The sequence below is a fragment of the Ranitomeya imitator genome, chromosome 9, assembly GCF_032444005.1.
Source record: "Ranitomeya imitator isolate aRanImi1 chromosome 9, aRanImi1.pri, whole genome shotgun sequence".
Lineage (NCBI taxonomy): Eukaryota > Metazoa > Chordata > Amphibia > Anura > Dendrobatidae > Ranitomeya > Ranitomeya imitator.
In genome coordinates this window covers 132,813,838-132,828,659 of record NC_091290.1, presented here as the reverse complement: position 1 = coordinate 132,828,659, position 14,822 = coordinate 132,813,838, and the positions used below count along the sequence as shown (strand labels likewise).

General features: G+C 39.5%; 1 protein-coding gene across 1 annotated transcript in view; it reads right to left on the bottom strand.

Annotated features, from left to right (window-relative positions):
- The window catches only part of CPNE7 (copine 7), an 83,064-nt gene that overhangs the window by 8,074 nt on the left and 60,168 nt on the right, over positions 1-14,822 (bottom strand). Inside the window, exons 10-12 of the mRNA XM_069738969.1 lie at positions 14,649-14,708; positions 11,755-11,888; positions 11,563-11,617 (exon numbers count right to left, since the gene is read on the bottom strand). Coding sequence (XP_069595070.1) covers positions 11,563-11,617; positions 11,755-11,888; positions 14,649-14,708 — 249 coding nt within the window. The remainder of the gene's footprint in view (positions 1-11,562; positions 11,618-11,754; positions 11,889-14,648; positions 14,709-14,822) is intronic.

Here is a 14,822-nt window from a genome sequence, read left to right as displayed (position 1 = left end):
AATACTAAGAAAATCCTGAAAACATTACCTGTTGGTGGCTCTTGAGGACTGGACTTGGGGAACACTGGCCTAAATGAATGCACAATATTCTTACTGCCGTGGTGGGTAGACCAGTCACCAGACACATATTGATTAGATGGGTAAACCAAACATTTACTACCCAAATGGATGGACCATTACTTCACTGCATGAAAGAGAGTGAAAACCCTTGTTGTCCAAATGGGTACATGAGACCCTTAGTGTTCAGATAGGCGGAGTGGACCCTTACTGTCCAAATGGCTGGACCAGACCTCTGCTGCCCAAATCGTGGAGGCAAGCACTTAACGTCCGGGTGGGTGAACCAAACCCTTAATTCCCATATGGGGTGCATGAGACTTTTATTGTCCAGATGGACGGACAAGACCTTTTCATCCCAAATGAGTCTAGAAGACCCTTATTACCCAGATGTGTTGATAAACCATTATTCCCTAAATGGATGCATTAGACCCTTACAATTCAGATGGGTTGAACCGGACCCTTATGTCTCAGATGGGTGCATGTGACCCTTACTGCCCAGATGGGTGCATCAAACACTGCGGAGATGGGTGAATTTGACCCTTTTTGCTTGGAAGGACGGAGATAACCATTATTGCCCAGGTGGGTGAACCAGACTCATACTATACAGATGGGTGGGCACTGAATGCCCAGGTAGGTGGCCAAGACCTTTATTGTCCAAATGGTACATCAGACACCTACTGGGTAACACTTCTACTGCCCAAACGGTTGCATGAGATCCTTATTGCCCAGACGGGTGAGCCGAAACCTACTGTCTAGATAGTAGAAGATGACCAAGGCCCATTTGGGTGGACAGGACCGTTACTGTCTAAATGGGTTATCGAGTTCCTCATTGCTTGTTGGCCTCAGCCAGGATATAAAATGAGACATTTCCCATCTCCTCTGATGAACATCTAGACGCTAAAAATATTCTATATATTCATTGTCAGGAGTAATTAAAAGTGAACAATGAGCTTCTGTGCACGGGATTCATCATCGATAATGAGTAATGCTTTACATCCAACCTACACTCAGTGTCAATGCGTCAAATATTAAAAGTAAAAAATATATATACCGTATATTAAAAAAAAATCCAACACTAGAATAGAAATGAGAGTAAATGTGAGAAGACAATAGGAAGCGGCATTATATACAGAAAATGGATCAAGGATGGCGGATAACTGCAGGGGACAAAAAGCGGGGGGACGGTGGAAACACATTGTGACTTCAAGGGAAGAGATGGAAGAGCGGCAAAGCTGACACGTCAATCCTCCCTATGGATGCTTTACATTTCAGGGGCTCCTGAACCTTCCCCTTGGCTACATAGAAGCCTGGCTGTGCAGGCGAGATACAATGGTCTTTGATGAAGCGGGACTGACGCATATGGCGTACGTGTGGCTTAGTGCGTGGTCTTTGTATTCATTCCATTCTCAATTTTTAGATAATTTTCAGATATTTTCACAATATAAATAACATTCTGTTGCACAAAAAATGACTTCTGGTGGTCGCCACCACTTAGGGGGCCAACACTATATTTCTAAGAATGATTAACAAGATTAACTATGGGTTCACCTAAAAAAAAACAAGACAAAGGCACTGTTATCTGGGCAGTGTATGGCGGTAATATTAGGATACTACATGACACTATTATATAGGCCTTCTGGTATTATAGCAGTGTTTTGGACAGTGGCTTACTAGCCTTCGGTCTCCTATAACAACCTAATGACCTATTCGAAAATGTTGCTGGTAATATAGCCGGGTACATTGGTTGCCCTATTTATGCCAAATTAATGCCCAGGGCGTGCAATGAATAAAAAGCAATATAGGCTGACGTTTTTAGTCAGAATTTTGCAGGCAATGCCCGCAAGGATCGACCTGGGATGTAAACAATATTTTATTTCTGTAAGGATCATGTCTCGTGATTTTATACCCTGTGGCGAAATTCTTTATTTTTAAATAAACGAAAAATAATGAATATTGCCAGCAACCACTGAACCAGACCCGACAGTGTCTACAGGCGATATATAGCGTACAGTTATGAAGGAAATGTACAGGAATACACAGAAGAGAGTCTAGCATTAATTCTGCCTCCCTGTGTACAAGAATATACCTACTATAATACTGCTCTCTATGTACAAGAATATAACTACTATAATACTGTCCCCTATGTACAAGAATATAACTACTATAATACTGCTCCTATGTACAAGAATATAACTACTATAATACTGCTCCTATGTACAAGAATATAACTACTATAATACTGCTCCCTATATACAAGAATATAACTACTATAATACTGCTCCCTATGTACAAGACTATAACTACTATAATACTGCCCCTATGTACAAGAATATAACTACTACAATACAGCTCCTATGTACAAGAATATAACTACTATAATACTGCTCCTATGTACAAAAATATAACTACTATAATACTGCCTCTATGTACAAGAATATAACTACTTTAATACTGCTCCTTATGTACAAGAATATAACTACTACAATACAGCTCCTATGTGCAAGAATATAACTACTATAATACTGCTCCTATGTACAAGAATATAACTACTACAATACAGCTCCTATGTACAAGAATATAACTACTACAATACAGCTCCTATGTACAAGAATATAACTACTATAATACTGCCCCCTATGTACAAGAATATAACTACTACAATACTGCTCCTATGTGCAAGAATATAACTACTATAATACTGCTCCTATGTACAAGAATATAACTACTACAATACAGCTCCTATGTACAAGAATATAACTACTACAATACAGCTCCTATGTGCAAGAATATAACTACTATAATACTGCTCCTATGTACAAAAATATAACTACTATAATACTGCCTCTATGTACAAGAATATAACTACTATAATACTGCTCCTTATGTACAAGAATATAACTACTACAATACAGCTCCTATGTGCAAGAATATAACTACTATAATACTGCTCCTATGTACAAGAATATAACTACTATAATACTGCTCCCTATATACAAGAATATAACTACTATAATACTGCTCCTATGTACAAGAATATAACTACTACAATACAGCTCCTATGTACAAGAATATAACTACTACAATACAGCTCCTATGTACAAGAATATAACTACTATAATACTGCCCCCTATGTACAAGAATATAACTACTACAATACAGCTCCTATGTACAAGAATATAACTACTACAATACAGCTCCTATGTGCAAGAATATAACTACTATAATACTGCTCCTATGTACAAGAATATAACTACTACAATACAGCTCCTATGTGCAAGAATATAACTACTATAATACTGCCCCCTATGTACAAGAATATAACTACTATAATACTGCTCCTATGTACAAGAATATAACTACTATAATACTGCCCCTATGTACACGAATATAACTACTATAATACTGCTCCTATGTACAAGAATATAACTACTATAATACTGCTCCTATGTACAAGAATATAACTACTATAATACTGCCCCTTATGTACAGGAATATAACTACTATAATACTGCTCCTATGTACAAGAATATAACTACTATAATACTGCTCCTATGTACAACAATATAACTACTATAATACTGCTCCTATGTACAAGAATATAACTACTATAATACTGCCCCTATGTACAAGAATATAACTACTATAATACTGCCCCTATATACAAGAATATAACTACTATAATACTGCTCCCTATGTACAAGAATATAACTACTATAATACTGCCTCTATGTACAAGAATATATCTACTATAATACTGCTCCCTATGTACAAGAATATAACTACTACAATACAGCTCCTATGTGCAAGAATATAACTACTATAATACTGCTCCTATGTACAACAATATAACTACTATAATACTGCTCCTATGTACAGGAATATAACTACTATAATACTGCCTCTATGTACAAGAATATATCTACTATAATACTGCTCCCTATGTACAAGAATATAACTACTACAATACAGCTCCTATGTGCAAGAATATAACTACTATAATACTGCTCCTATGTACAAGAATATAACTACTATAATACTGCTCCTATGTACAAGAATATAACTACTATAATACTGCCTCTATGTACAAGAATATATCTACTATAATACTGCTCCCTATGTACAAGAATATAACTACTACAATACAGCTCCTATGTGCAAGAATATAACTACTATAATACTGCTCCTACGTACAAGAATATAACTACTATAATATTGCTCCTATGTGCAAGAATATAACTACTATAATACTGCCCCCTATGTACAAGAATATAACTACTATAATACTGCTCCTATGTACAAGAATATAACTACTATAATACTGCCCCTATGTACAAGAATATAACTACTATAATACTGCTCCTATGTACAAGAATATAACTACTATAATACAGCTCCTATGTGCAAGAATATAACTACTATAATACTGCTCCTATGTACAAGAATATAACTACTATAATACTGCTCCTATGTACAAGAATATAACTACTATAATACTGCTCCTATGTACAAGAATATAACTACTATAATACTGCTCCCTATATACAAGAATATAACTACTATAATACTGCTCCCTATGTACAAGAATATAACTACTACAATACAGCTCCTATGTGCAAGAATATAACTACTATAATACTGCCCCCTATGTACAAGAATATAACTACTATAATACTGCTCCTATGTACAAGAATATAACTACTATAATACTGCCCCTATGTACAAGAATATAACTACTATAATACTGCCCCCTATGTACAAGAATATAACTACTATAATACTGCTCCTATGTACAAGAATATAACTACTATAATACTGCCCCTATGTACAAGAATATAACTACTATAATACTGCCCCCTATGTACAAGAATATAACTACTATAATACTGCTCCTATGTACAAGAATATAACTACTATAATCCTGCCCCTATGTACAAGAATATAACTACTATAATATTGCCCCTATGTACAAGAATATAACTACTATAATACTGCCCCTATGTACAAGAATATAACTACTATAATACTGCTCCTATGTACAAGAATATAACTACTATAATACTGCTCCTATGTACAAGAATATAACTACTATAATACTGCCCCTTATGTACAGGAATATAACTACTATAATACTGCTCCTATGTACAAGAATATAACTACTATAATACTGCTCCTATGTACAAGAATATAACTACTATAATACTGCCTCTATGTACAAGAATATATCTACTATAATACTGCTCCCTATGTACAAGAATATAACTACTACAATACAGCTCCTATGTACAAGAATATAACTACTATAATACTGCTCCTATGTACAAGAATATAACTACTATAATACTGCTCCTATGTACAAGAATATAACTACTATAATACTGCTCCTATGTACAAGAATATAACTACTATAATAGTGCTCCCTATATACAAGAATATAACTACTATAATACTGCTCCCTATGTACAAGAACATAACTACTACAATACAGCTCCTATGTGCAAGAATATAACTACTATAATACTGCTCCTATGTACAAGAATATAACTACTATAATACTGCTCCTATGTACAAGAATATAACTACTATAATACTGCTCCCTATGTACAAGAATATAACTACTACAATACAGCTCCTATGTGCAAGAATATAACTACTATAATACTGCTCCTATGTACAAGAATATAACTACTATAATACTGCTCCTATGTACAAGAATATAACTACTATAATACTGCTCCTATGTACAAGAATATACAGTGGGGCAAAAAAGTATTTAGTCAGTCAGCAATAGTGCAAGTTCCACCACTTAAAAAGATGAGAGGCGTCTGTAATTTACATCATAGGTAGACCTCAACTATGAGAGACAAACTCAGAAAAAAAAATCCAGAAAATCACATTGTCTGTTTTTTTATCATTTTTTTTGCATATTATGGTGGAAAATAAGTATTTGGTCAGAAACAAACAATCAAGATTTCTGGCTCTCACAGACCTGTAACTTCTTCTTTAAGAGTCTCCTCTTTCCTCCACTCATTACCTGTAGTAATGGCACCTGTTTAAACTTGTTATCAGTATAAAAAGACATCTGTGCACACCCTCAAACAGTCTGACTCCAAACTCCACTATGGTGAAGACCAAAGAGCTGTCAAAGGACACCAGAAACAAAATTGTAGCCCTGCACCAGGCTGGGAAGACTGAATCTGCAATAGCCAACCAGCTTGGAGTGAAGAAATCAACAGTGGGAGCAATCATTAGAAAATGGAAGACATACAAGACCACTGATAATCTCCCTCAATCTGGGGCTCCACGCAAAATCCCACCCCGTGGGGTCAGAATGATCACAAGAACAGTGAGCAAAAATCCCAGAACCACGCGGGGGGACCTAGTGAATGAACTGCAGAGAGCTGGGACCAATGTAACAAGGCCTACCATAAGTAACACACTACGCCACCATGGACTCAGATCCTGCAGTGCCAGACGTGTCCCACTGCTTAAGCCAGTACATGTCCGGGCCCGTCTGAAGTTTGCTAGAGAGCATTTGGATGATCCAGAGGAGTTTTGGGAGAATGTCCTATGATCTCATGAAACCAAACTGGAACTGTTTGGTAGAAACACAACTTGTCGTGTTTGGAGGAAAAAGAATACTGAGTTGCATCCATCAAACACCCTACCTACTGTAAAGCATGGTGGTGGAAACATCATGCTTTGGGGCTGTTTCTCTGCAAAGGGGCCAGGACGACTGATCCGGGTACATGAAAGAATGAATGGGGCCATGTATCGTGAGATTTTGAGTGCAAACCTCCTTCCATCAGCAAGGGCATTGAAGATGAAACGTGGCTGGGTCGTTCAACATGAAGGCACACCGCCAGGGCAACGAAGGAGTGGCTTCGTAAGAAGCATTTCAAGGTCCTGGAGTGGCCTAGCCAGTCTCCAGATCTCAACCCTATAGAAAACCTTTGGAGGGAGTTGAAAGTCCGTGTTGCCAAGCGAAAAGCCAAAAACATCACTGCTCAAGAGGAGATCTGCATGGAGGAATGGGCCAACATACCAACAACAGTGTGTGGCAACCTTGTGAAGACTTACAGAAAACGTTTGACCTCTGTCATTGCCAACAAAGGATATATTACAAAGTATTGAGATGAAATTTTGTTTCTGACCAAATACTTATTTTCCACTATAATATGCAAATAAAATGTTAAAAAAACAGACAATGTGATTTTCTGGATTTTTTTTTCTCAGTTTGTCTCCCATAGTTGAGGTCTACCTATGATGTAAATTACAGACACCTCTCATCTTTTTAAGTGGTGGAACTTGCACTATTGCTGACTGACTAAATACTTTTTTGCCCCACTGTAGCTACTATAATAGTGCTCCCTATATACAAGAATATAACTACTATAATACTGCCCCTATGTACAAGAATATAGCTACTATAATACTGCTCCCTATGTACAAGAATATAACTACTATAATACTGCTCCTATGTACAAGAATATAACTACTATAATACTGCTCCTATGTACAAGAATAAAACTACTATAATACTGCCCTCTATGTACAAGAATATAACTACTATAATACTGTCCCTATGTACAAGAATAAAACTACTATAATACTCCTTCCTATGTACAAGAATATAACTACTATAATACTGCTTCCTATGTACCTGCCTAGATAATCTGTATCCACGCAATACTCCTTTCTTTTTATATGCAGAATGGGTAATTTGGTGCATGTGAATACTTTTTTTATATGACGTCTCATCTTCACCTATTTTAAAACTGAGCGCACCTGAAATGAGCTGATACGTGGAGATTAATGGCCTCAGAGGAACCTCGCCTTAGAGAAAAGCTTCCTTGAAATGTCGCTTGTGTCACAGACTAGATTGAATCATCTGAAAGCCTTTGTGTATAATGTGCTATGGTTGCAGTCATATAAAGGGTAATTGCGGCGGCGGTAATTATCCTTCACTAATTGATGCCATTAATTTATCCAAACAGTAAAAGATTCAAGATGAAAGCACAATTACAGTTGGACGATCATTCATTCCAATGTTTATCAAAATCATTTATCAACGAGGCCCCCGACAACGATTGTTAAGGAGGCTTCTCGGCGTATACTAGACCCCATAGAGAGAAATATCAGCATATCGTATGTTCCCAGGCTCAGATATGGCGTCAGTGCAAAAAGTGTTGGAAAATCAGCCCAAAACTGAACCCTTAATGCTAATAAACCTACCTGGGCTGATCCGAGTCAAGTGCATTCAGGTAGGGAACTTTTAGACCCTCTATAGTTCAGGCTAGAATATGTTGTTAAATTATGTACTATGCTAACGAGTGTAATATGGGAAAATATATATTTTTTTCACTTTTTTTCCTTCAATTTTTGGATGATGTTTGTGTGTATGAGAATATATATATATATATATATATATATATATATACATATATATATATATAAACAAATACAAACAAAACATCTGAAAAAATGTAAAATAAAATGAACAAAAATAAAATTTTCTTTCCATATTATAAACGTTAGCATAGTACATATTTGTAACAAAAACTGTATATATATATATATATATATATATATATATATATATATATATATATATATATATACACACACACACTTTACATAATTTGCCCCTCAAGAGGTCATAAAAGATTTCTGAGGAATAATTTTTTTTCTTCTTTATCATGCATTTTTTCCCCTGTAACTGGAACCTACATAGGAACCTCAGTTACAGTGGAAACATCCCATTATATGACCAATATTGGCTTTGCTGTACAGGTCAGTGCCGCTGCTTTTATTTATTACATAGGGGTCATTGAATGATATGTAGCTGGCACAAGAGAAGACATCAGCAGTAAAAAGAGCTAGAGACCCGTAAGGCTTGAGACCTGCTCCAAGAATGTAGACTTACAGCAAAGTGCATCTTCCGCTCATATCTTTTTTGATTGACTGATTCATGTAGTATCACATTCCCCCTGCAGCAGACACCGGCAGCAGCCCCCCTGCAGCAGACACCGGCAGCTTCCATTATAATTGAAAACAGCTGCTCATTTAGAAAAGGAATTGTTCGCAAAAAAAAACCTCTTTTAGAGTACAAGCCCATCTCTGATATCTCCACCACATTATCTTCTGCTACATTGTAGCACTAGAGAACGTCTATAGACATCAATCCCATGAATCTGCTTATTAGACCTTATCAGTGCAAGATACATGGATAACAGCCCTGATGAAAGAAGCAAAAAATTCCATTTATTCCGCAATACAAAACTGGAGAACAAAAAAACCCTAAAAACTGGAGAAGATTAAATTACTGTTAATCACATTGTATCTTTCCCTCCGAGCCATTATAACGCCGGCGATATTTGCTCGTCATGTTCTTCCAATCATTTACACATCAAGACCAATTACAAGAACCTTCAAAGACGATTTTTTTTTCAAAAGAAACATTTCCTATTTGATTTGCAACATCAGCACTTAATTGAGAGCGCGTTTCACTGCCATCAAGCACAGATTAAAGAGAGATCCTTGTGCATTATTCAGAGTGTAATAAATTGGTGAAGAACTCGAGAGATCACTGAGAAAGATGGTGCGAGAACACGGACCCCCAGTGCGGGCTGCTAATTACTGAGGGTCACTGAGGAAATATCCTCAGATATGGTGAGAAGTCAGGGGAGGGAGGGGAATGGAGAAATAGGTCACAGAATAGATTGTTGGTTACAAGCAAATATTGGTAATAAAAAGCATAATGGAGCCATTGAAATAAAAATAAGGGTATGGACACCTTTGGCAGGTAAAAAAAAATATTCTATTGGTTACCTTTGGTTAAAAAAGCTTAACTAAGTTTCAGACTGTAATCTACATTTCTTCATTCATTTTCAGACCCCCTGAATGCAGTGTGCAGCATGCTCTTAGTTTCACAATGTTCTGGTGTGAATGTGTCCCTCTTAAAAATACAGGCTGGATTTGAGCTTGTGTGGCTCTCCCAGTAATATAGGCTGGATTTGAGCTTGTGTGTCTCTCCCTGTAATATAGGCTGGATGTGAGGTCTGTGTGTCTCTCCCAGTAATATAGGCTGGGTGTGAGGTCTGTGTGTCTCTCCCAGTAATATAGGCTGGATGTGAGATCTGTGTGTCTCTCCCAGTAATATAGGCTGGATGTGAGATCAGTGTGTCTCTCCCAGTAATATAGGCTGGATGTGAGATCTGTGTGTCTCTCCCAGTAATATAGGCTGGATGTGAGCTCTGTGTGTCTCTCCCAGTAATATAGGCTGGATGTGAGGTCTGTGTATCTCTCCCAGTAATATAGGCTGGATATGAGGTCTGTGTGTCTCTCCCAGTAATATAGGCTGGATATGAGGTCTGTGTTTCACACTCAGTAATATAGGCTGGATGTGAGCTCTGGGTGTCCCTCCCAGTAATATAGGCTGGATGTGAGCTCTGGGTGTCTCTCCCAGTAATATAGGCTGGATGTGAGCTCTGTGTGTCTCTCCCAGTAATATAGGCTGGACGTGAGATCTGTATGTCTCTCCCAGTAATATAGGCTGGATGTGAGGTCTGTGTGTCTCTCCCAGTAATATAGGCTGTGAGCTCTGGGTGTCTCTCCCAGTAATATAGGCTGGATATGAGGTCTGTGTTTCACACTCAGTAATATAGGCTGGATGTGAGCTCTGGGTGTCTCTCCCAGTAATATAGGCTGGATGTGAGGTCTGTGTGTCTCTCCCAGTAATATAGGCTGGATGTGAGATCTGTGTGTCTCTACCAGTAATATAGGCTGGATGTGAGCTCTGTGTCTCTCTCCCAGTAATATAGGCTGGATGTGAGCTCTGTGTCTCTCCCAGTAATATAGGCTGGATGTTAACTCTGTGTGTCTCTCCCAGTAATATAGGCTGGATGTGAGCTCTGTGTCTCTCTCCCAGTAATATAAGCTGGATGTGAGATCTGTGTGTCTCTACCAGTAATATAGGCTGGATGTGAGCTCTGTGTCTCTCTCCCAGTAATATAGGCTGGATGTGAGGGCTTGTGTTTCTCCCAGTAATATAGGCTGGATGTGAGATCTGTGTGTCTCTCCCAGTAATGAAGGCTGGATGTGAGATCTGTGTGTCTCTCCCAGTAATATAGGCTGGATGTGAGGTCTGTGTGTCTCTCCTAGTAATATAGGCTGGATGTGAGATCTGTGTGTACAGGATGCTGCTGCTTTCACTGGCTCCCATGTGTCAGCACAGCTTCATTCCTCATGAAGGACCATGATGGTACAACCCCTTATGTCCTATTTTTAAAATAGACTGTTAATGTTTGATTGGTGGAGATCTGAGCCTCGAGACCTCTTCCACCGGTAAAATTAAACATGAATGACTGATCCTGAGTAAGACCATCAATGTTTAAGTTTCAAAAATCATTTTTCCAGAGGAGTTTCACTAGAAATGATCATGCGATTTATCGGATTCCCTACTTCATGACACGATCACCAGCCATTAGATATAGGAAATGTTCTTACCTCGTATTTTGGAGGAATGCGAGCACCAAATCCAAGGGCAGAGAATCGTTTATCACTAAAAAAGAGGCGACAATGAAGAGTAAATTGGGGTCTGACATAAAGCGTGACGGTCCATGCAGAGTGACTGAGGAGGCCACGTATCATATCTGGAGTCACAGACAGTACAGACACAGAGGAAGGGGTGCTGAACACCTGTCATAATCTTGGCAGATTTCTCCCACAGCAACTAAGGCCTTCAGATACTCGTTGGGCTGGTAAGGGTTAATGTAATGAAGGGAGCAGCTATTTCGGGGATCTCCGTTGGACGCTGTGAAGTCTATGGCAACCTTACGAGAAGAAGCAGAGAGTCAAGCATATTAGCGAGTTCCTGATACGGCCATGAAGGTGCAGATGTTGACTAGATGTGCATGCAAGGAGTTAAAAGGATTATGTCATAAACAAATAAATGTGAGCCCTATCCACATTGCTAGGGGTCCCAATGGAGCACTGGTGAGCATGTGCAAAACCACCCCTATAGACAGTGAATGGAGCTCTAGTGAGCATGTGCAAAAACACCCCTGTAGGCAGTGAATGGAGTTCTAGTGAGCATGTGCAAAACCACCCCTATAGACAGTGAATTGAGCTCTAGTGAGAATGTGCAACACCACCGCTATAGACAGTGAATGGAGCTCTAGTGAGCATGTGCAAAACACCCCTATAGACAGTGAATGGGGGAATAGTGAGCATGTGCAACACCACCCCTATAGACAGTGAATGGGGGAATAGTGAGCATGTGCAACACCACCCCTATAGACAGTGAATGGGGAATAGTGAGCATGTGCAACACCACCCCTATAGAAAGTGAATGGGGGAATAGTGAGCATGTGCAAAACCACCCCTATAGACAGTGAATGGGGGAATAGTGAGCATGTGCAACACCACCCCTATAGACAGTGAATGGGGGAATAGTGAGCAAGTGCAATACCACAACTATAGACAGTGAATGGAGCTCTAGTGCGCATGTGCAATACCACCGCTAGAGGCAGTGAATGGAGCTCTAGGTGAGCATGTGCAACACCACCCCTATAGCCAGTGAATAGAAAAGTAGTGGGGTCTAAGGGGTAACATTTCTCCTAATGGAGAGTGACATACCATCTCTGGCTTGTCACGGTACGGAGGCTTATACGCCGTGCAATGCTCCTCTGGGAAATTAAATATCCAAATTGCCTCTTCTGAGAAAAAGAGGACTTAACTCTATAGCGCCTCTTTTTCTCAGAAGAGGCAATTTGCATATTTAATTTCCCAGAGGAGCATTGCATGGTGAATAAGCCTCCGTACCTTGACAAGCCAGAGATGGTATGTCACTCTCCATTAGGAGAACACCACCTCTATAGACAGTGAATAGAGCAGTAGTGAGCATGTGCAACACCACCCCTATAGACAGTGAATAGATACAGTAGTGAGCATGTGCAACACCACCCCTATAGACAGTGAATAGAGCAGTAGTGAGCATGTGCAACACAACCCCTATAGACAGTGAATAGAGCAGTAGTGAGCATGTGCAACAACACCCCTATAGACAGTGAATAGAGCAGTAGTGAGCATGTGCAACACCACCTCCATAAGCAATGAATGGAGCTCTAGTGAGCATGTGCAACACCACCCCTATAGACAGTGAATGGAGCAGTAGTGAGCATGTGCAACACCACCCCTATAGACAGTGAATGGAGCTCTATTTAGCATGCTCACTTCTGCTCCATTCCCACAGGAAACTTTAGCTTCTCTGTTTCTGATTATGGTGGGGTCCTCGTGGTTGTGACCCCAGCGATCATGCATTTAGCACTTATCCTATGGATAGATGATATATGGTATTTATGGGAGAATCCCTGTAATTAGAAGGAGCAGATGCAAAATTAAAGGACAACTATAAGGACCACGACCGCTAGTGACACTAACATTGTGCCACTTCTACTTCTTCTAGGAGTTAAAAAATGATCTCCCCTCCTTTACTTCCATGGAGGGGACCATGGTCATAATGGGCGGAAATACCGAGGCAGTTGTGGGTGTAAAATTAAAGGGATGATGGGCAGTTGAAGGAGGAGCTGAGGCAAATGTGGCATAATTTTTCCATTTATTGAGCATGATGGTGGGCATGACGGTAAGACCCCTTTCCTTGTAAATGGACCCCCTGACCATGCACATGTCATTCCATATCTCAGCACATTCACTATTTACAGCCAATAGGAACATACGTGTTATGAACAGGTAATTCAGAACCACAATGGACCTTGAAGTTCAGAGCATACAAAGTGACCTGACATTTACCAAAAACATATGACGAGCTCTGAGACGTGGAAACTCTGCTGACCGCAATCCCAAATCCTATCAACCACACTAGAGGTAGCCGTGGATTGCGCCTAACGCTCCCTATGCAACTCGGCACAGCCTGAGAAACTAGCTAGCCCTGAAGATAGAAAAATAAGCCTACCTTGCCTCAGAGAAATTCCCCAAAGGAAAAGGCAGCCCCCCACATATAATGACTTTGAGTAAAGATGAAATACAAACACAGAGATTAAATAGATTTAGCAAAGTGAGGCCCGACTTACTGAATAGACCGAGGATAGGAAAGATAGCTTTGCGGTCAACACAAAAACCTACAAACAACCACGCAGAGGGGCAAAAAGACCCTCCGCACCGACTAACGGTACGGAGGTGCTCCCTCTGCGTCTCAGAGCTTCCAGCAAGCAAGAAAAACCAATATAGCAAGCTGGACAGAAAATATAGCAAACAAAAATAACATAAGCAGAACTTAGCTATGCAGGATAGACAGGCCACAGGAACGATCCAGGAGGAAGAAAGACCAATACTAGAACATTGACTGGAGGCCAGGATCAAAGCACCAAGTGGAGTTAAATAGAGCAGCACCTAACGACTTAACCTCATCACCTGAGGAAGGAAACTCAGAAGCCGCAGTACCACTCTCATCCACCAAAGGAAGCTTATAGACAGAACCAGCCGCAGTACCACTCACGACCACAGGAGGGAGCTTGGCCACAGAATTCACAACACATACGCCACATAAAGCAGATCGTCGACGGGAAACTTACCGTAAAGTGGATTTGGCAGCCGCCCATTATATAATCAAGGAAGGAATAGACTCTGTGTATCTGTTATTAAATAGAGAGAAGGCCGAAATATTACACCCCGAAGTCACAAACAAGACCCCACGATCAGTATCAATGGCTTAACATTCCCATACAGTCAAAATAAAAGGGAATATT